This window comes from Ranitomeya variabilis, chromosome 5 (genome assembly GCF_051348905.1).
Source record: "Ranitomeya variabilis isolate aRanVar5 chromosome 5, aRanVar5.hap1, whole genome shotgun sequence".
NCBI lineage: Eukaryota > Metazoa > Chordata > Amphibia > Anura > Dendrobatidae > Ranitomeya > Ranitomeya variabilis.
In genome coordinates, this window is record NC_135236.1 from 192,054,633 (window position 1) to 192,077,993 (window position 23,361).

Below are 23,361 nucleotides of genomic sequence, written 5' to 3' on the forward strand. Positions count from 1 at the left end.
TTCTCTTAAAGAACACGGAGCAGTAGCATTTGGGAAGCAACTAAAGATTAAAGTAAACTGTATTTATTCTTTCTTCTAGATTTTCTGACTTTGAAAGACCTCTAGGCTCAAGGGTTGCCCAGTCTAAAGTAAAAGTAATATGGTCATAGTAAACTGTTAGGGTCACAAGTACAATTCATGAAAAAAAAAGAAAAATATGATGTCAGGGCCATAGCAAAGTTTACAACATGTGAATGTGGAGAGATGACAGAAATCATGTAGATAAAAAGGCAGAACAGAAGCTTCAATATATTTTGCCAAATAGCTATTCTTAAGGGTAACTGCGGCCAATTGTCAATTTGTCCTGCAATTATCTGCCACAAAGGCAAGCTCTACAGACATCACCAATGTGTGCTTTGATTTCTGTCATTTTCTGTGTACCAAGTCTTGCTTTTACGTCATAACAGGGTCCAAGATCTAAGATATTCCTGCTATGATCCAAGCTTTCATCTCTACAATTAGTCAGTTGTATTCAAAAGACAGTCGTTCCGATAATGGCATGGAATAACCAAATTATGTGACATTAGATACAAATTGTATATAGCACTATTTAAGCATAAACAGATTTTATAAATAAATAAAAAAAAAAAAAAATAGGACTTCATTCAAAAGTCCAAATATACCTGTGCCACTTTATTATTTCTCTTTTGTCATGAAAATAAATTGTGCATAGCGGGGCAGGGGGTGACCACAACCACTTGATTTTTTTAGCTCAACCATAACCAGGAGCTTGAACATTCCTCCAAAAGTTTAGTTAATAGTGATTACAAAATAATATATGTTTTCACTTATCCTTTAGTAAGAGATTTAGCATAGCGAATACAAGGACATTTAACTTCAGGAAGGCAAATTTCCATGGGCTAAGATGATTTTTTTTCCGCTTACCAACATCAGCCATACATGTACAGAGCAATTCAGTAGCGGGTGTATGGAGCGGACTGTGCTATGCCCGCGCAACTGTTAACCTGTTAAATACCGCTGATCACGGTGTGACAATGGGTTGCTATGACAGCAAAGGGTCTGCAAAGACCTCAGTGCCTGTCATTACGCAGCTCCCTCGAAACCCAGCCTGTGCGCAGGCTTAGGGTAAGTTCACACAGGACTTTTTTGCTGCGTATTTTTGCTGGGTTTTTATGCTAATTTTCAGCTGCTTTTTACAGTACCAGCAAAGCCTATGAGATTTCAGAAATCTCATGCACACACATTGGTTTTTTGTTTGATCAGTATTTTGTGCTTTGCTGCATTTTTTTGACATAGAGCATGTCACTTCTTTCAGCGTTTTTGCTGCGTTTTTTCACCCATTGACTTGAATGGGTGTTGAAAAAAATGCAGCAAAAACGCAGGTATCATTACTTGCTGCGTTTTTGCTGCTGAAAATCCAAGGACATTAGCCTGGAAAAAGAGAAGAAAAAAAACGCAGCAAAAATACGCAGCAAAAATGTCCTGTGTGAACTTACCCTTAAAAGGAGACTGTGATTTTTACGATATACAAGGATACTATGGTATTGCTGTATATAGTGCAAGTGATCAGACGATTGCAGGTTCACTAATAAAGTGAAAAGTTTAAAAAAAAGTTATAAAAAAACTATAAAAAAAATGAAAAAAAACCCCCGTAAGTTAAATCACTCCGATTTTCTCCCATTAAAAATAAAGATAAAAAATACAAATGTGGTACCGCTGCATCCAAAGAAAATCCGGTCTTTCAAAATATAAAAATAATAAACCCGATCGTCAAACATCGTAATCAGATGAATATTCAAAACGCCAGAATTGCATTTTTGGTGGGGTTCCTGCAATAATGCAAAGACTGCTACAAGAAGAGATCAAAATGTTATATCTATCCCAAAATGGTATCTATGAAAAGCTCTCACCACACAAAAAGTGAGCCCTCACACAGCTCCATCAACCAAGAGATGAAAGCATTACAGGTCTGAGAAAATGGCAATGCAATAAAAAAAATGTTGTGGGTTCTTTTTTGCAAATTTCTGAACTTTTTCACCACTAAAATAATTTTAAAAAGTGGTATCACCGTAATCGTACTGATGGAGAGAATCATATTGCTAGGTCATTTTTACCACACAATGCGTGCCGTAAAAACAATTTCCAAACAACAATGCCAGAACAATGTTCTGTGTTTCCACAATTTCACTGCAATTGGAATTTGTTTCCCATTTTCCTGTAAACTTTGTGAGAAAATAAATGGTGTCACTCACAAGTACAACTTGTCCCGAAAGAAAAGCCATCATAAAGCTATGTGAACAGAATAGTTAAAAAAGCTATGGCTCTTGGACAAAGGGGTGGAATAAAGGAAAATATGCCAAAATCGGGAAAGGGTTAATGCCATAAACTGGGACAAATCCTCAAAAATAAAAGTGCACAAAGCAAATGAGATATTTTTAAAGGAATCAAAAATAGGACCTCTGCACAATATATTACCTTATGGGAAAAAATAACTTAGAAATATGCGGAAACAACTAAATAAAGCTGTAAGAGGTGCAATAAATGAAATAAAAAAACAAAAAAACAAACATTCAGGGAATGAAAGCTAGAGGGTACTGGCAAGGTATTAAAATCCTATGACAGATTACATGATCAGGGATAATAGAAATTCTTCATTAAATGTCACCTGCTTAACCCAGAAGGAAGTACAGTGCAGCCACAAAAATCACTAAAGTGGACAAATACCCGAGCCCTGAAAGGAGACGGATGTGATCTATAATTCACTTCTCCTTCCCTCAAGGAAAACAGACTATAACTGTAGACCGAAAAGTAGGTATGTCTGCTATTTTCCCTTTTTATTTTATAACTGTTTTGCATATTTGTGTGTTATTTTATTTTTACCTTTTTATATCTTTTACTGTAAGCACTGTATATTTTTATATTAAAGCTTAAAATCTTTAATAAGTTTGACCCTTGTTTGCTCCAAAAGAATCCATAGCCCTCCAGAGAATGTGTTACCTTTTGACAGTAACATATTTTGAGGAATCATCTCCCTGTGTTTGATGAGTGATGGCAGCGTGTTAAGAAATCGGGGTGTCTTGACCGTGTCGGGTGTGTTTAATGCTCACTTAGAACAGAGGGTGAGATTTGGATTGAGAGACAGGAGATAAATTAACCCTTGTAGGCGCACTCCACATTACGTGCTGAGAAGGGTGTATGTGAAAAACATTCATTAATGGCCTTATAAGGAGGACACAGCAAAATTTCAATATTTGCAAATGGTATTAAACACTGCAAGGTAATGATTACAGAGGAGGATACCTTAGGTTCAATGTAGTTAGATGTATGGTCATAAAGGAAGTAAGGAAATAAATTGCGCAATTATATTCTGAAATGGTATTACACCGGTGTATGGGTGGTCGGCAAACTCAAATGTAGTGACCAGTGCCAGGCAGCTGCTGGCAAGGCAAATAAAATGATGGGATGCATTAAAAGAGGCATATATGTTCATGAAGAGAACATATATATGCCTCTATTCAAGTCACCAGTATGGCCACAGTTCGAATACGGAGTACAATTTTGGACGCAAATGTATAAGGACATCGCTCAATCAGAGCGGTGCAGAGAAAAGTAACCAAGGTCAATAAAGTAATGGGTGAACTGCAAAACCAAGACAGGTTATCAAACTTGTGGTTATTCAGTTTGGAAAAACAAAAGCTTAGGAGCGATCTTTTTACAATGTACAAATATATGAAGGAACAGTACCAAGATCTTTCTAATGATGTTTTTACACCTAGGCATGCAGCAATGACAAAGATGCATCCTCTACGTCTAGAGAAAATAAGGCTCAATCATAATCACAGACAGCGATTCTCTACTGTAAGAGCAGTAAGACTATGGAACTCTCTGACACAGCATGTTGTAATGATCGATTTACTACAAAAAGTAAAAAGAGACTGAAAGAAGAAAAGCAGCGCTCCCCGTGTAATACCGCTACCTGTAAGTGAGGATACACTGGAGGATTGGTGGGTCACCTAGGTGCAGCACAACTCTGTGGAAACGTAGACTTGATTCACGTGTAGGGCGGCCAAAGAACGCACACCCGTTAAGTGAAGGGCATATAGAGTGAATGGAAAGAGAGGCACGGTGGATCCCGGGAGCTGATGAAAGTGATTGCAGTCAGTGAGAATAAAGAGAAAAACCTGTTTAGTCTTGCAATATGTTTTGGAGTATAATTTACTGTGACATTCACTTAAAGAATAAACAGGATGTTGTTTTTTTTAATCCTCATTGCCTGGAATGCAACGCCCGGGATTCAACGCCTCTCTCCTTCCCTTCACAAAAGTACAAGGAGGGTCTGGCTGCCTTTCTTGAAAAATATAATATTACAGGTTATGGGTTCTAGACTTTGTGATGGGACGTTGATCCAAGAAACTAGACCGATTTTTTTCCTCAACATGAGGCAATTAGCATCTGAATTGTTTTTTTTTGCCTTCTTCTGGATCAACACATTAGGTTATAGGTGAAACATGATGGACTTGGGTCTTCTTTCAATCTTAAAACTACAGAAAATGGTTTACTAGTTGTGAAAATCAACATAGCACGTAAAAAATTATGCCAATAAATCAATACAAGAAAAGTAAAGCAACAAGGAAATGATTATGCTGGTCAAGTATTTTTTTACTATTATTTTGCATTGTCTTTTATGCAAGTTTTAAACTGTTACCTTAAAGTCACAAAATATAGACAAACCTGGTGTTTCTGATGAATTGGACAAAGGAGCAGAAGCCTCAGCTAGTGCTGCTAATGTAGCCAAGACAGAGGTGGAGGAATTTCCAAACTGTACTGCAGAGGATATCCCATTATCGTCTTTAAAAAAGAAAAAATGTTAGTCAAAAACACAGCATTTATACCGATGTCAATATAAAACAATAATCCTATCTCTCACATGCTCCTGCCCTTAGAAAATAATACTAATAGTAAAAAATAAACAAGAAGTTAAAATGCCAAGAGTGTAATTTTTGTGCTATTTCATTTTAATGAAAAGTAAGGTGATAAAATACAGCTTTTACTTTTAAGCATAGAAAGTGCACAGAAGACAATCCATCATTTGCTGAATATGCAACTAGCCCAAATTATCTGCACTTTTATCTGTACACTGTAGTCAATTACCAAACTGCAGGCTGCCCAAACTTAAATTATGATAGTTATTCAATGCTGAGCCTTGGTTTGGGCATGATCCCTAACACCCTTACACCCACCACCAAACTGCATCCTAAATTAAAAATAAATGATTATTTAGAAGTACATAAAAAAAAAGTTAAAAAAAATTAAGCAAGCAGAAATTCCCTCAAAGTGCAATGTAAACAAGGCCTTATGGTTTATAAATGTCACATTCCACCTCACCTGGTTTATAAATGTCACATCCTTATGACAGGTCACTGATCTGTCAGTGACCTGCCCCCTATTTTACTGCATCAAATATTGTGTGGGGATAAGAAAAAAGTACAGTCAGCAAAATGGCGGCGTCTACTGGGCAGTAGCATTGATCGCATTATGCATATAATATGATCGGGTAAAAAAAAAATGTAACTTCATCAAAATGAGCATAATCCTGCTGACAGGTCAACTTTAATCAGACCGTTTTTGTTGTCTTACCTGTTAAATTTACTACCCCTCCAGGCCCAATGAAAAACTGTGGCGTTGCGGTGTGTATTGTTACAGTGTCTGGACTTTCAGGATTTGTATTAATTTGATTCTGCATTGCAATCTAAGACAAAAATAAAACATTTTTATTGTCTAAAACAAAAAACCTGAAGGCTGTTTCTCATTAGTCATAACCTGATATAAAACCAAAATGGAAACCAGAAGGCTGGGGTGTATGTTATTATTAATTACTATATTTTCCCTCTCAATCAACCACAAGGGGCAAGAGCGCTCTCCTTCTCTCACTTTTGCCATCGATATTAATATTTTTTCACAATTCTGCGCAGGTAGAAATTGACAAAACAGCACTTATGGTGTTCTGTGTAGTCTAAATGATCAGAACACTGGTGGAAATGCAATGCCCTCACTAGCTGCTTTTTGTGAATACATCTTATACACAGCCTAGTCTAAAACCTAAGCAACACAATGATGTAAACCAACCTGGAGTATTTCTGCTAGGTCTTCATTCCCGTTATCCACAGAGATATCAAATGCAGTTTTACAGAACTTGCTCTGACTGTGCACATCGGCTCCATACTTTATTAGAAGCTCCACTACTTCTTGGTGATTGTGCTCTGTAGCCCAGTGGAGAGCAGTCATCTTCAACATATCTTTGGCATTAATGTCAGCACCGTGCTAAAAGTGGAAAGAAAAATGTAACATATAACGATGGTGATTTGTGCACATCATTTTCCATGACAGCCCCTTGGCATCACAACCAGTTTTGGCCTTTAAGACAAAACCTTTCTTTGCTCACTTTTTTATTGCCACCTTCCAGTAGCCATAACTTCCATTTCTTGAGGGCTGTTTTCTAGTTGAGCTGTATTTGTCAGTGACATCATTTTAGGGGACATATGATTCAACTTTTATTACCTTTTTATTTGGTGGAATATGAAGAAAATTGCAATTCTGTCCAGGTTTTTTTTTTTCTTATAGTGCATGCAACTGTTTGATCACTCTTTATTACATTCTGTGAGTCAAAATGAACAAGACCCCAACCCCCAATTCTAGATTCATTTCATCCAGTTTAAACACCAGTCACCGTTAGATATAGTTAATATATTAACTTTTTCTATGGGTCGATATGATCACAGCAAAACCCAATTTATTATATATTTTTTTTCTCTGTTAAGATCATTAAATAAAAAAGGTTTTTTTTTTGTTTTTTTCTTGGTTACCATATTACTGACACCCGTGACTTTTCTGTATAGCTGGGAGAGGGCTTTTTTATAGCAGAAAAAGAGGGGAGTTTTTACTGCCATCATTTTTGAGTACATAAAACTTTGACATGAGATTTGAACATTAAACTGTAAATATGGAACTTTTTTTTATGGCGTTCACCGTTCACAATGCAGTACAGTTGACATGTTAACTTTGTTCTGCACGTTGCTAATGATTACGGAACTACCCAAAAATATCTGGAGAAATATTATGAGAGCCATAACTTTTTTCATTTCTCTCAGTACACAGCTGCATGGAGGCTTGTTTTTACGTCTAACAAGCTGTAGATTTCATTGCTGCAATTTAATACCAACAACCTTTGATCACTTTTTCTTTTATTTCATTGTTTTTAGGCAAGATGAATAGAAAGGTGAACATATAAACCATTTTACAAATATAATTTTATTTAATAAATGAAAAAAAAGAGGAAATACCATAGTGCAAAATGGTAGATAAAATAATATAATGGATATCTCGTCTGGTATGCCTAGATACTACTGATAAGAATCAACAGGTCCATAATCAGAAATTCTATAGCTATATCCCAGGCAACATCCAATAACTGCAAGTCCCTAGCCCGATATCTAGGGCTGGTACTGCCTAGTCACGGAGGTTGGCACCCTAGACAAACAAAAAAGGTGCCCCCACTCACCGGTGCCTTTCCCTGACTGCCCCTAGCCTTCCCTGTTCTAGTGTCAGATACAGGATTATAATAGCGTAAATAAAAGGACAGATGTGTTACGGTCTGGGAGCCCACTGTAATGAGTAACTAAAGGTATACAGATATTTTATCATTAGTTGTATGTGCTTCTAGATGTCTGTGCCTCGACGCGTTTCCCCATCTTGTAGGTTTATAAGCAGGTTTGACGAGACATAGTAATGGCAAAGTTCACACTGGGCATTTTCGCTGAATATTTTTATGCTATTTTTTTCAGCTGCATTTGACAGTACGAGCAATGTCTGAGATTTCAGAAATCTCATGCACACATCTTGGCTTTTTTCTGTCATCAGTATTTTGTGTTTTACTTGTTTTTTTTGGAGATAGAGCATGTTTTTTTCAGTGTTTTTCACCCATTGAATTGAATGGAAAAACACATAAAAAAAAAAACGCAGCAAAACCGCACCAAAACAAGCGTTTTTGCTGTAGCTTCTTTTCTGCCAAGCACTCAGGTTTTTCTGAAGAAAAAAAAACAAACAGCAGAAACGCACAGTGTGAAGTTAGCCTAAAGAGAAGAGATTCACAGGTCCATTTGAGTGTGCCTGAGCATGAAGTTTGTGTGCTTTAACCCCTTCCCGACATGTGACGGTATAGTACGTCACATGTCGGGACCCCCGCTTTGATGTGCGCTCCGGCGGTGAGCGCACATCAAAGTCGCGACATGTCAGCTGTTTTTTACAGCTGACATGTGCGCGCAATAGCGGCGGGTGAAATCGCGATCACCCGCCGCTATTAACTAGTTAAATGCCGCTGTCAAACTCAGACAGCGGCATTTAACTACCGCATCCGGCCGTGCGGCCGGATATGAGCGCATCGCCGACCCCCGTCACATGATCGGGGGTCGGCGATGAGTCAGGAAGGTAACCATAGAGGTCCTGGAGACCTCTATGGTTACTGATCGCCGGTGGCTGTGAGCGCCCCCCTGTGGTCGGCGCTCACAGCACACCTGCATTTTAGCTACATAACAGCGATCTGATGATCGCTGTTATGTAGCAGAGCCGATCGGGCTGTGCCTGCTTCTAGCCTCCCATGGAGGCTATAGAAGCATGGTAAAAGTAAAAAAAAAAAGTAAAAAAAAATGTGAAAAAAATAAAAAAAATATAAAAGTTTAAATCACCCCCCTTTCGCCCCAATCAAAATAAATCAATAAAAAAAAAACCCAACCTACACATATTTGGTATCGCCGCGTTCAGAATCGCCCGATCTATCAATAAAAGAAAAGCATTAACCTGATCGCTAAACGGCGTAATGAAAAAAAAAATCGAAACGCCAGATTTACGTTTTTTTGGTCGCCACGACATTGCATTAAAATGCAATAACGGGCGATCAAAAGAACGTATCTGCACCAAAATGCTATCATTAAAAATGCCAGCTCGGCACGCAAAAAATAAGCCCTCACCCGACCCCAGATCACGAAAAATGGAGACGCTACGGGTATCGGAAAATGGCGCAATTTTATTTATTTATTTTTTTGCAAAGTTTGGAATTTTTTTTCACCACTTAGGTAAAAAAGAACCTAGTCATGTTAGGTGTCTATGAACTCGTACTGACCTGGAGAATCATAATGGCAGGTCAGTTTTAGCATTTAGTGAACCTAGCAAAATAGGCAAGCAAAAAACAAGTGTGGGATTGCACTTTTTTTGCAATTTCACTGCACTTGGAATTTTTTTCCCGTTTTCTAGTACACGACATGGTAAAACCAATGATGTCGTTCAAAAGTACAACTCGTCCCGCAAAAAATAAGCCCTCACATGGCCAAATTGACAGAAAAATAAAAAAGTTATGGCTCTGGGAAGGAGGGGAGCGAAAAACGAAAACGGAAAAACGGAAAAAGCTCCGGGGGTGAAGGGGTTAAATATCCTTCCATGTCAGAGATAGAAATAAAGCGAACACCCATTAGTAACATTCTCCGCCATTCCTGAGGTTCTCCCCTGTCCTAAAGGGGTAAGTGAACATAGGTAAGGGGTGGGGGGATATATCTCCAATTGCTAGAGGTCACGCCATACATGCCTCCCCATATGCGCTATGACGTAATCAGATGTGTCGCCGGCCCGGCTGATGCACTCCAGGCTGGAAAGCCCTTCCAGGTAAGATGGGAGTCACTTCCGTCATTTGATTTGCAGAAGAATGTGCGTTCCAGGGTGGAACACATGAAGGTATACATGGCAATTCACCGACTACTAATGAAATGGACATCTCCAAAAATATCACTATTAGTTCACTGTCTAATCCTATTGGAGCAATAAATAGAATTCTAAAACACAGGTTTTAATCCCTTAAGCCCCGAGGGTGGTATGAATGTTAATGACCGGGCCAATTTTTACAATTCTGACCACTGTCTCTTTATGAGGTTATAACTCAAACGCTTCAATGGATCTTGGCGATTCTGACACTGTTTTCTCGTGACATATTGTACTTCATGATAGTGGTAAAATTTATTCGATATAACTTGCGTTTATTTGTGAAAAAAATGGAAATTTGGTGAAAATTTTGAAAATTTCGCAATTTTCCAGCTTTGAATTTTTATGCCCTTAAATCACAGAGATATGTCACGCAAAATACTTAATAAGTAACATTTCCCACATGTCTACTTTACATCAGCACAATTTTGGAACCAAAATTTTTTTTGTTAGGGAGTTAAAAGGGTTAAAAGTTGACCAGCAATTTCTCATTTTTACACCACCATTTTTTTTTTTAGGGACCACATCTCATTTGAAGTTATTTTGAGGGGTCTATATGATAGAAAATACCCAAGTGTGACACTATTCTAAAAACTGCACCCCCTCAAGGTGCTCAAAACCACATTCAAGAAGTTTATTAACCCTTCAGGTGTTTCACAGGAATTTTTGGAATGTTTAAATAAAAATGAACATTTAACTTTTTTTCACACAAAATGTATTTCAGCTCCAATTTGTTATATTTTACCAAGGGTAACAGGAGAAAATGGATCCCAAAAGATGTTGTACAATTTGTCCTGAGTACGCTGATACCCCATATGTGGGGGTAAACCACTGTTTGGGCGCATGGCAAAGCTCGGAAGGAAAGGAGCGCCATTTTACTTTTCAATGCAAAATTGACTGGAATTGAGATGGGACGCCATGTTGCGTTTGGAGAGCCCCTGATGTGCGTAAACATTGAAACCCCCCACAAGTGACACCATATTGGAAACTAGACCCCCTAAGGAACTTATCTAGATGTGTTTTGAGAGCTTTGAACCCCCAAGTGTTTCACTACAGTTTATAACGTAGAGCCATGAAAATAAAAATTCTTTTTTTTTTTTTTTTCAAAAAAATGATTTATTAGCTCCCAGTTTTGTATTTTCCCAAGGGTAACAGGAGAAATTGGACCCCAAAAGTTGTTGTTTAATTTGTCCTGAGTACGCTGATACCCCATATGTGGGGGGGAACCACTGTTTGGGCGCATGGCAGAGCTCGGAAGGGAAGGAGCGCCATTTGGAATGCAGACTTAGATGGATTGGTCTGCAGGCATCACGTTGCATTTGTAGAGCCCCTGATGTACCCAAACAGTAGAAACACCCCACAAGTGACCCCATATTGGAAACTAGACCTCCCAAGGAACTTATCTAGATGTGTTGTGAGAACTTTGAACCCCCAAGTGTTTCACTACAGTTTACAACGCAGAGCCGTGAAAATAAAAAATCCTTTTTTTTCCCACAAAAATGATTTTTAGCCCCCCAAATTTGTATTTTCCCAAAGATAACAAGAGAACTTGTACCCCGAAAGTTGTTGTCCAATTTGTCCCGAGTACGCTGATACCCCATATGTTGGGGTAAACACCTGTTTGGGCACACGGGAGAGCTCGGAAGGGAAGGAGCGCTGTTATACTTTTTCAACGCAGAATTGGCTGGAATTGAGATCGGACGCCATGTCGCGTTTGGAGAGCCCCTGATGTGCCTGGACAGTGGAAACTCCCCAATTCTACCTGAAACCCTAATCCAAACACATCCCTAACCCTAATCCCAACGGTAACTGTTGTGAATTCCGTTCTCGGACTCCCTCCTGTGGTCATGAATGGTACTTTGGTTAGTTCTGCTCTTGGGCTCCCTCTGGTGGCTTTGAGCGGAACTGCTGGTCACTGAGGTTGGCTTTGTCAGCTGCTCTCGTTTATTGCTTGCTGGCTTTTCTATTTAACTCCACTCAGATCGTTACTTGATGCCAGCTGTCAATGTTTCAGTATTGGTTCAGATCTCTCTTGGACTTCTCTGAGGACCTGTCTACTCCAGCAGAAGCTAAGTCTTTGCTAGTTCATTTGTTGTTACTGCTTCCTGAATATATTTCTTAGTACTGCTAATTTCCAGTCCAGCTTGCGATCATGATATTCCCTTGCTAGTTGGAAGCTCTGGGGTGCAGAGTGGCACCTCCACACCGTGAGTCGGTGTGGGGAGTCTTTTTGCTTACTCTGCGTGGTTTTTTGTAGTCTTTTGTGCTGACCGCATAAGTTCCCTTTGCTATCCTCTGACTATTTTAGTGAAGTCTGGCCTCCTTTGCTAAAACCTGTTTCATTCCTGTGTTTGTGACTTTCCTCTTAACTCACAGTCAATATATGTGAGGGGCTGCCTTTACCTTTGGGGAATTTCTCTGAGGCAAGGTTAGGCTTCTATTTCTATCTTTAGGGGTAGTTAGCTCTTAGGCTGTGAAGAGGCGTCTAGGGAGAGTTAGGTACGCTCCACGGCTATTTCTAGTTTGTGTGATAGGAGTAGGGTTTGCGGTCACCAGAGTTCCCACAGCTTGTTCCGATTACTAGTTTACTCATCAGGTCATTCTGGGTGCTCCTAACCACCAGGTCCATAACAGTATAGCTGGCCCACAAAGTGTTAATGCATCTCAAAAGAGGGATAAGAGAAGTTCTGAACCCATTTTTTTTTCTTTGCAGTGTGTTTTGTCTCTCTTTTCCCCTTAATCTCTGGGTGGTTCAGGACTCAGGTGTAGATATGGATATTCAAGGTCTGTCCTCTTGTGTGGATCATCTCACTGCAAGAGTACAAAGCATTCAAGATTATGTAGTTCAGAATCCGATGTTAGAGCCTAGAATTCCAATTCCTGATTTGTTTTCTGGGGATAGATCTAAGTTTCTGAATTTCAAAAATAACTGTAAACTGTTTCTTGCTTTGAGACCCCGCTCCTCTGGTGACCCCATTCAGCAAGTAAAAATTATTATTTCTTTGTTGCGTGGCGACCCTAAAGACTGGGCATTCTCCCTTGCGCCAGGAGATCCTGCATTGCTTAATGTAGATACGTTTTTTCTGGCGCTTGGATTGCTTTATGACGAACCGAATTCAGTGGATCAGGCAGAGAAAATCTTGCTAGCTTTGTGTCAGGGTCAGGATGAAGCGGAGATATATTGTCAGAAGTTTAGAAAATGGTCTGTGCTTACTCAATGGAATGAGTGTGCCCTGGCAGCAATTTTTAGAAAGGGTCTTTCTGAAGCCCTTAAGGATGTTATGGTGGGATTCCCCACGCCTGCTGGTCTGAATGAATCAATGTCCTTGGCCATCCAAATTGATCGGCGTTTGCGTGAGCGCAAAATTGTGCACCATTTGGCAGGGTCCTCTGAGCAGAGGTCTGAGCTTATGCAATGTGATAGAACTTTGACCAGAACTGAACGGCAAGAACACAGACGTCAGAATAGGCTGCGTTTTTACTGTGGTGACTCCACTCATGCTATCTCTGATTGTCCTAAGCGCACTAAGTGGTTCGCTAGGTCTGTCACCATTGGTACTGTACAGCCTAAATTTCTTTGTCTGTTACTCTGATTTGCTCTTTGTCATCCTACTCGGTTATGGCATTTGTGGATTCAGGCGCTGCCCTGAATTTGATGGACTTGGAGTTTGCCAGGCGCTGTGGTTTTTTCTTGGAGCCTTTGCAGTATCCTATTCCATTAAGGGGAATTGATGCCACGCCGCTGGCCAAGAATAAACCTCAGTACTGGACTCAGTTGACCATGTGCATGGCTCCTGCACATCAGGAAGATATTCGCTTTTTGGTGTTGCATAATTTGCATGATATGGTCGTGTTGGGTTTGCCATGGCTACAGGTTCATAATCCAGTGTTGGATTGGAAATCAATGTCTGTGTCCAGTTGGGGTTGTCAAGGGGTACATGGCGATGTTCCATTGGTGTCAATTTCTGCTTCGACTCCTTCTGAAGTCCCTGAGTTTCTGTCGGATTACCAGGATGTATTTGATGAGCCCAAATCCAGTGTCCTACCCCCTCATAGGGATTTTGATTGTGCCATAAATTTGATTCCTGGTAGTAAGTTTCCTAAGGGCCGACTTTTCAATTTATCTGTGCCAGAGCACGCTGCTATGCGGAGTTATATAAAGGAGTCCTTGGAGAAAGGGCATATTTGCCCGTCTTCATCACCGTTGGGAGCAGGGTTCTTTTTTGTGGCCAAGAAGGATGGTTCTCTGAGACCCTGTATAGATTACCGCCTTCTCAATAAAATCACGGTCAAATTTCAGTACCCTTTGCCTCTGCTGTCTGATTTGTTTGCTCAGATTAAGGGGGCTAGTTGGTTCACCAAGATAGATCTTCGAGGGGCGTATAACCTTGTGCATATTAAACAGGGCGATGAATGGAAAACAGCATTTAATACGCCCGAGGGCCATTTTGAGTACCTGGTAATGCCATTCGGGCTTTCAAATGCTCCATCTGTGTTTCAGTCCTTTATGCATGACATCTTCCGAAAGTATCTGGATAGATTCATGATTGTATATTTGGATGATATTTTGGTCTTTTCGGATGATTGGGAGTCTCATGTGAAACAGGTCAGAATGGTATTCCAGGCCCTTCGTGCTAATTCCTTGTTTGTCAAGGGGTCTAAATGTCTCTTCGGAGTTCAGAAGGTTTCCTTTTTGGGCTTCATTTTTTCCCCTTCCACTATCGAGATGGACCCTGTTAAAGTTCAGGCCATTTATGATTGGACTCAACCTACATCTGTGAAGAGCCTCCAGAAATTCCTGGGCTTTGCTAATTTTTACCGTCGCTTCATCGCTAATTTTTCTAGTGTGGTTAAACCTTTGACTGATTTGACAAAGAAAGGTGCTGATGTGGTGAATTGGTCCTCTGCGGCCGTTGAGGCTTTTCAGGAGCTGAAACGCCGTTTTTCTTCGGCACCTGTGTTGCGTCAGCCAGATGTTTCGCTCCCTTTTCAGGTCGAGGTTGATGCTTCTGAGATTGGAGCAGGGGCTGTTTTGTCTCAAAGAAGTTCTGATGGCTCTGTGATGAAGCCATGTGCCTTCTTTTCTAGAAAGTTTTCGCCTGCTGAGTGTAATTATGATGTTGGCAATCGGGAGCTGCTGGCTATGAAGTGGGCATTCGAGGAGTGGCGACATTGGCTTGAGGGAGCCAAGCACCGCGTGGTGGTCTTGACAGATCACAAAAATCTGACTTATCTCGAGTCTGCCAAGCGGTTGAATCCTAGACAGGCTCGATGGTCGCTGTTTTTCTCCCGTTTCGATTTTGTGGTCTCATACCTTCCAGGTTCTAAGAATGTGAAGGCGGATGCCCTTTCTAGGAGTTTTGTGCCTGATTCTCCGGGAGTCTCTGAGCCGGCTGGTATCCTCAAAGAGGGGGTAATTCTGTCTGCCATCTCCCCTGATTTGCGGCGGGTGCTGCAGGAGATTCAGGCTGATAGACCTGACCGTTGTCCAGCAGAGAAACTGTTTGTCCCTGATAGATGGACTAGCAGAGTTATTTCTGAGGTTCATTGCTCAGTGTTGGCTGGTCATCCTGGGATTTTTGGGACCAGAGATTTGGTGGCTAGGTCATTTTGGTGGCCTTCCTTGTCACGGGATGTGCGTTCTTTTGTGCAGTCCTGTGGGACTTGTGCTCGGGCTAAGCCCTGCTGTTCTCGTGCCAGTGGGTTGCTTTTGCCCTTGCCAGTCCCGAAGAGGCCTTGGACGCATGTTTCCATGGATTTTATTTCAGATCTTCCTGTCTCTCAAAGAATGTCTGTCATCTGGGTGGTTTGTGATCGCTTTTCTAAGATGGTCCATTTGGTACCCTTGCCTAAATTACCTTCTTCCTCTGATTTGGTGCCATTGTTTTTTCAACATGTGGTTCGTTTGCATGGCATTCCGGAGAACATTGTGTCGGACAGAGGTTCCCAGTTTGTCTCTAGGTGTTGGCGGTCCTTTTGTGCTAAGATGGGCATTGATTTGTCTTTTTCTTCGGCTTTCCATCCTCAAACAAATGGCCAAACCGAACGAACCAACCAGACTTTGGAAACCTATCTGAGATGCTTTGTTTCTGCTGATCAGGATGATTGGGTGACCTTCTTGCCATTGGCTGAGTTCGCCCTTAATAATCGGGCTAGTTCGGCTACTTTGGTTTCGCCTTTTTTTTTTTTGCAATTCTGGTTTTCATCCTCGTTTTTCTTCGGGGCAGGTTGAGCCTTCTGACTGTCCTGGTGTGGATTCTGTGGTGGACAGGTTGCAGCAAATTTGGACTCACGTAGTGGACAATCTGACGTTGTCCCAGGAGAAGGCTCAACGTTTCGCTAACCGCCGTCGTTGTGTTGGTCCCCGACTTCGTGTTGGGGATTTGGTTTGGTTGTCTTCTCGTTATGTTCCTATGAAGGTTTCTTCTCCTAAGTTTAAGCCTCGTTTCATTGGTCCTTATAAGATTTCTGAAATTCTCAACCCTGTGTCATTTCGTTTGGTCCTTCCAGCTTCTTTTGCCATCCATAATGTGTTCCATAGGTCGTTGTTGCGGAGGTACGTGGCGCCTATGGTTCCCTCTGTTGATCCTCCTGCTCCGGTGTTGGTTGAGGGGGAGTTGGAGTATGTGGTGGAAAAAATTTTGGATTCTCGTATTTCGAGACGGAAGCTTCAGTACCTGGTTAAGTGGAAGGGCTATGGTCAGGAGGATAATTCCTGGGTTGTTGCCTCCGATGTCCACGCTGCCGATTTAGTTCGTGCCTTTCATTAGGCTCGTCCTGATCGGCCTGGGGGCCCTGGTGAGGGTTCGGTGACCCCTCCTCAAGGGGGGGGGTACTGTTGTGAATTCCGTTCTCGGACTCCCTCCTGTGGTCATGAATGGTACTTTGGTTAGTTCTGCTCTTGGGCTCCCTCTGGTGGCTTTGAGCGGAACTGCTGGTCACTGAGGTTGGCTTTGTCAGCTGCTCTCGTTTATTGCTTGCTGGCTTCTCTATTTAACTCCACTCAGATCGTTACTTGATGCCAGCTGTCAATGTTTCAGTATTGGTTCAGATCTCTCTTGGACTTCTGAGGACCTGTCTACTCCAGCAGAAGCTAAGTCTTTGCTAGTTCATTTGTTGTTACTGCTTCCTGAATATATTTCTTAGTACTGCTAATTTCCAGTCCAGCTTGCTATCATGATATTCCCTTGCTAGTTGGAAGCTCTGGGGTGCAGAGTGGCACCTCCACACCGTGAGTCGGTGTGGGGAGTCTTTTTGCTTACTCTGCGTGGTTTTTTGTAGTCTTTTGTGCTGACCGCATAAGTTCCCTTTGCTATCCTCTGACTATTTTAGTGAAGTCTGGCCTCCTTTGCTAAAACCTGTTTCATTCCTGTGTTTGTGACTTTCCTCTTAACTCACAGTCAATATATGTGGGGGGCTGCCTTTACCTTTGGGGAATTTCTCTGAGGCAAGGTTAGGCTTCTATGTCTATCTTTAGGGGTAGTTAGCTCTTAGGCTGTGAAGAGGCGTCTAGGGAGAGTTAGGTACGCTCCACGGCTATTTCTAGTTTGTGTGATAGGAGTAGGGTTTGCGGTCAGCAGAGTTCCCACTTTCCCAGAGCTTGTTCCGATTACAAGTTTACTCATCAGGTCATTCCGGGTGCTCCTAACCACCAGGTCCATAACAGGCAACCCTAACTTTAGCACCAACCCTAACCCTAACTTTAGCCCCAACCCTAACCCTAGCTCTAACCCTAGCCCCAACCATAACCCTAGCCCTAATGGGAAAATGGAAATAAATACATTTTTTTAATTTTATTATTTTTCCCTAACTAAGGGGGTGATGAAGGGGTGTTTGATTTACTTTTATAGCTTTTTTTATATCGGATTTTTATGATTGGCAGCTGTCACACACTAAAAGACGCTTTTTACAGCAAAAAAGTTGTTGCGTCTCCACATTTTGAGACCTATAATTTTTCCATATTTTGGTCCACAGTCACGTGAGGTCTTGTTTTTTGCGGGACGAGTTGACGTTTTTATTGGTAACATTTTCGGGCACATGACATTTTTTGATCGCTTTTTATTCCGATTTTTGTGAGGCAGAATGACCAAAAAACCAGCTATTCATGAATTTCTTTTGGGGGAGGCGTTTATACCGTTCCACGTTTGGTAAAATTGATAAAGCAGTTTTATTCGTCGGGTCAGTACGATTACAGCGATATCTCATTTATATCATTTTTTTATGTTTTGGCGCTTTTGGAGCGCCCCCACTGCCGCAGGGCCGAGGGGTACCCGGTACCGGGCCTCTGAGTCTCTGCTCTGGGGTTGTCACGGTGGCTAGACCCGGTCTGTGACCCTGCTGAGGGGCGCCCAATGAAAGGTGTGGGTGGTGATGCTGTAGTGGTGCGGTGCAGGTCGCAGTAAATAACGAGGACACCAGGTTGCAGTCTCTTTACCTCTTTACTGAAGGCATCAGGATCCTCGGTCCGGAATACGGTTAACCGGGCTGCGGGAGTCCGGCCGGTCCGATGGCACCTCCAGAGTTCCCTTTGCAGGTGGAAATCTGTGCCTACCTTCTAGCGCTTGTGTGTTGTGGTCCTCCCCTGCTGTGCTTACGGGATAGTCCCCACAACTGTTGTGTCTGTTTCTGAGGTTCCCTCACAACTCGATTATGATGTTCTTCTTCGTCCCCCAGATGATATGGCTAGGACGCACTCGTATGATGGGTAGGCTCAGAGCTCTTCCTGGACCCTAGTGTCGCCCCTCTCCTGTTGTTGCCCCCTATGTCTTCTTAGGTGATTTGGGTGAGACAGCCCGCCTATAACTGACTGTCCTGCCGTAGGTTTGAAGTTAGACCTGGAGCTATATACTTCCTCGGCGTTCCGGCCACCGGCTGCACGCCTCAGTAGGATGTTGCCTCGTCTTACAGCACGACTCCTACTGCTGTTTCTCCTTGTTGCGCTGATCTCGTTTCTCACTCAGCACAATAAACCTCGCTTCTTGTCCTTTCTTAGGGCACCGCCGCGATCAGGTGCAGGCGCGGTCCCGTAACGTTCTCTCAGTTCGCTAGGCCTCTGTCAGGATCCCACCCCTGACAGGGACCCCCCTGAATCTTCCCCTGCAACAGCCTCTGCCACAGGATGTTGCCTGGTTCCAACCCAGTCAGCTTCTCCCTAACTTCCTATCCAACCCCCAGTTTTACCAGATTGTGAGGAGTGGCCTAATACATAGCACCCTTAGCTCCCCCTGGAGGCCAGACTGTGAAGTGTATTGGTGTCTGTGATACCTGGTCAGGTGAACTCCTCCAGTGCCATCAGACGTACCATAGCCCCCTTAGCTGCGGAGCATCAGTACTGCAACGACCAGGACTCTGGGGCGCTGCACTTTTATACGATAAAAGCTATTTTATAGAAAAAATAATTATTTTGGCATCGCTTTATTCTGAGGACTATAACTTTTTATTTTTTTGCTTATGATGCTGTATGGCGGCTCGTTTTTTTTGCGGGAAAAGATGACGTTTTCAGCGGTACCATGGTTATTTATATCCATCTTTTTGATCACGTGTTATTCCACTTTTTGTTCAGCGGTATGATAATAAAGCTTTGTTTTTTGGCTCGTTTTTTTTTTTTTTTCTTACGGTGTTCACTGAAGGGGTTAACTAGTGGGACAGTTTTATAGGTTGGGTCGTTACGGACGCGGCGATACTAAATATGTGTTGTCCCGGGGGGGACATCACAGATCGCCGATCTGACAGTTTGCACAGCACTCTGTCAGATCGGCGATCTTGCTTTCATTGCTGCAGGCTTACCAGCACCTGCTCCGGACCTGGAAGTAATCCCTGCAGGACCCAGATGCAGCCCCGCGGCCATTTTGGATCCGGGGCCTGCAGGGATAGGAGGTAAGAGACCCTCACAGCAATGCGATCACATCGCGTTGCTCCGGGGGTCTCAGGGAAGCACTCAGGGAGCCCCTTCCCTGCGCGATGCTTCCCTGTACCGCCGAAACACTGCGATCATGTTTGATCGCAGTGTGCCGGGGGTTAATATGCCGGGGGCGGTCCGTGACCGCTCCTGGCACATAGTGCCGGATGTCAGCTGAGCAATAGGCAGCTGACACCTGGCCGCACTCCCCCCGTGAGCGCGGCCCATCGGCTATGACGTACTATCCCGTCACTGGGAATTAAGTCCCAGGTCACCTTGATGGGATAGTACGTCATATGGGATTAAGGGGTTAGCATTTGATTTAAAAGAGAAAGATAGATAGATAGAGAGATATATATATAAAGTATATCGCTAATCTAAATTTCTCTCCCAGTACCTAGAATATAACCATTTGTTACTGCAATCTCATAGTATCATAAATAGATATATAATATAAAACAGGTATATTATATACATATACATATACATATATATATATATATATATATATATACTAGATGGTGGCCTAATTCTAACGCATCGGGTATTCTAGAATATGTATGTAGTTTATTTATTTTATTTATGAAGATTTTTAGAATAATACATTGAATACACAGGCCGGACTGCGCCTGTCGCTGATTGTTCGCGGCCGGCCATGTAGTATATAACACCCCACGTAGTAAATAGCACAGCCACGGAGTATATAGCACAGCCCACCGAGTATATAGCACAGCCCACCGAGTATATAGCACAGCCCACCGAGTATATAGCACAGCCCACCGAGTATATAGCACAGCCCACGGAGTATATAGCACAGCCCACGGAGTATATAGCACAGCCCACGGAGTATATAGCACAGCCCACGGAGTATATAGCACAGCCCACGGAGTATATAGCACAGCCCACGGAGTATATAGCACAGCCCACGGAGTATATAGCACAGCCCACGGAGTATATAGCACAGCCCACGGAGTATATAGCACAGCCACGTAGCATATAGCACAGCCCACGGAGTATATAGCACAGCCCACGGAGTATATAGCACAGCCCACGTAGTATATTGCACAGCCCACGTAGTATATTGCACAGCCCACGTAGTATATTGCACAGCCCACGTAGTATATTGCACAGCCCACGTAGTACATTGCACAGCCCACGTAGTACATTGCACAGCCCACGTATTATACTGCACAGCCCACGTATTATACTGCACAGCCCACGTATTATACTGCACAGCCCAAGTATTATACTGCACAGCCCACACAGTATATAGCAATGTGGGCATCATATCCCTGTTAAAAAAAAAAAAAGTTATAAAAATAAAAAATAGTTACTCACCTTCCGTTGGCCCCGGATCCAAGCGAAGCGGTTACCGACACTCCTCGCGCGTTCCGGTCCCAAGAGTGCATTGCGGTCTTGCGAAATGATGACGTAGCGGTCTCGCGATACCGCTACGTCATCATCTTGCGAGACCGCAATGCATGGAGCGGTTACTGGAGCGTCGCGAGGAAGGCCTGTTCCTGATCAGAGGGCCGACGGACAGTGACTATATAACGATTTTTTATTTTTTTTATTATTTTTAACATTAGATCTTTTAACTATTGATGCGCATAGGCAGCATCAATAGTTAAAAGTTGGTCACACACGGTTAATAGCAGCGGTAAACAAAGTGCGTTACACCGCGACATAACGCGGTCAGTTACCGCTGCCATTAACCCTGTGTGAGCGCTGACTGGAGGGGAGTATGGAGCGGGCACTGACTGCGGGGAGGAAGGCGTGGCCATTTTGCCGCCGGACTGTGCCCATCTCTGACCGTTTTGCCGTGACCAATCAGCGACTTGGATTTCCATGACAGACAGAGGCCGCGACCAATGAATATCCGTGACAGACAGAAGGAAGTGACCCTTAGACAATTATATAGTAGATATATATATCTACTACAGTCATGGCCAAAAGTATTGACACCCCTGCAATTCTGTCAGATAATACTCATTTTCTTCCTGAAAATGATTGCAAACACAAATTATTTGGTATTATTATCTTCATTTTATTTGTCACATGAAAAAACACAAAAACAATTGTCCTAAAGCCAAATTGGATATAATTCCACACCAAACATAAAAAAAGGGGGTGGACAAAAGTATTGGCACTGTTGGAAAAATCATGTGATTCTTCTCTAATTTGTGTAATTAACAGCACCTGTAACTTACCTGTGGCACCTAACAGGTGTTGGCAATAACTAAATCACACTTGCAGCCAGTTGACATGGATTAAAGTGGACTCAACCTCTGTCCTGTGTCCTTGTGTGTACCACATTGAGCATGGAGAAATGAAAGAAGACCAAAGAACTGTCTGAGGACTTGAGAAACCAAATTGTGAGGAAGCATGAGCAATCTCAAGGCTACAAGTCCATCTCCAAAGACCTGAATGTTCCTGTGTCTACCGTGCGCAGTGTCATCAAGAAGTTTAAAGCCCATGGCACTGTGGCTAACCTCCCTAGATGTGGACGGAAAAGAAAAATTGACAAGAGATTTCAACGCAAGATTGTGCGGATGTTGGATAAAGAACCTCGACTAACATCCAAACAAGTTCAAGCAGCCCTGCAGTCTGAGGGTACAACAGTGTCAACCAGTACTATCCGTCGGCGTCTGAATGAAAAGGGACTGTATGGTAGGAGACCCAGGAAGACCCCACTTCTTACCCCGAGACATAAAAAACCAGGCTGGAGTTTGCCAAAACTTACCCGTATATACTCGAGTATAAGCCGACCCGAGTATAAGCCGACCCCCCTAATTTTGCCACAAAAAACTGGGAAAACTTATTGACTCGAGTATAAGCCTAGGGTGGAAAATGCAGCAGCTACCGGTGAATTTCAAAAATAAAAATAGATGCTCCATACCGTTCATTATGGCCCCATAGATGCTCCATATAAAGCTGTGCCATATACAATGCTCTGCACCATTCATTATGGCCCCATAGATGTGCCATAGAAAGCTGTGCCCCATATACAATGCTCTGCACCGTTCATTGTTGCCCCATAGATGTGCCATAGAAAGCTGTGCCCCATATACAATGCTCTGCACCGTTCATTGTTGCCCCATAGATGTGCCATAGAAAGCTGTGCCCCATATACAATGCTCTGCACCGTTCATTGTTGCCCCATAGATGTGCCATAGAAAGCTGTGCCCCATATACAATGCTCTGCACCGTTCATTGTTGCCCCATAGATGTGCCATAGAAAGCTGTGCCATATAGAATGCTCTGCACCGTTCATTGTTGCCCCATAGATGTGCCATAGAAAGCTGTGCCCCATCTATAATGCTGCTGCTGCAATAAAAAAAAACCAAAACACATACTCACCTCTCTTGCTTGCAGCTCCTCAGCGTCCCGTCTCGGCGTCTCTCTGCACTGACTGTTCAGGCAGAGGGCGGCGCGCAGATTAGTGCGTCATCGCGCCCTCTGACCTGAACAGTCAGAGCAAGAGGACGGGAAGACGGAGCCGCGCCCGGCGTGTGGAACGGGGACAGGTAACTATGTAATACTCACCTGCTCCCGGCGTCCCTGGCTCCTTATCCCGGACAACTGGTCTCCGGGTGCCGCAGCCTCTTCCTCTGTCAGCGGTCACCGTTACCGCTGATTAGAGGAATGAATATGCGGCT

The 23,361-nt window shown here is 42.8% G+C and overlaps 1 protein-coding gene across 3 annotated transcripts in view; it reads right to left on the reverse strand.

The window, feature by feature from the left end:
* GABPB1 (GA binding protein transcription factor subunit beta 1) overlaps positions 1–23,361 on the reverse strand; it is a 72,873-nt gene that overhangs the window by 15,087 nt on the left and 34,425 nt on the right. For all 3 annotated transcript variants that reach the window (XR_013215654.1, XM_077263669.1, XM_077263670.1), the window contains exons 4-6: positions 6,127–6,321; positions 5,638–5,749; positions 4,732–4,848 (exon numbers count right to left, since the gene is read on the reverse strand). Coding sequence is in view for 2 of the 3 variants with exons in the window: in XM_077263669.1 (XP_077119784.1) it covers positions 4,732–4,848; positions 5,638–5,749; positions 6,127–6,321 (424 nt within the window). In the remaining variant the exon portion in view is untranslated. The remainder of the gene's footprint in view (positions 1–4,731; positions 4,849–5,637; positions 5,750–6,126; positions 6,322–23,361) is intronic.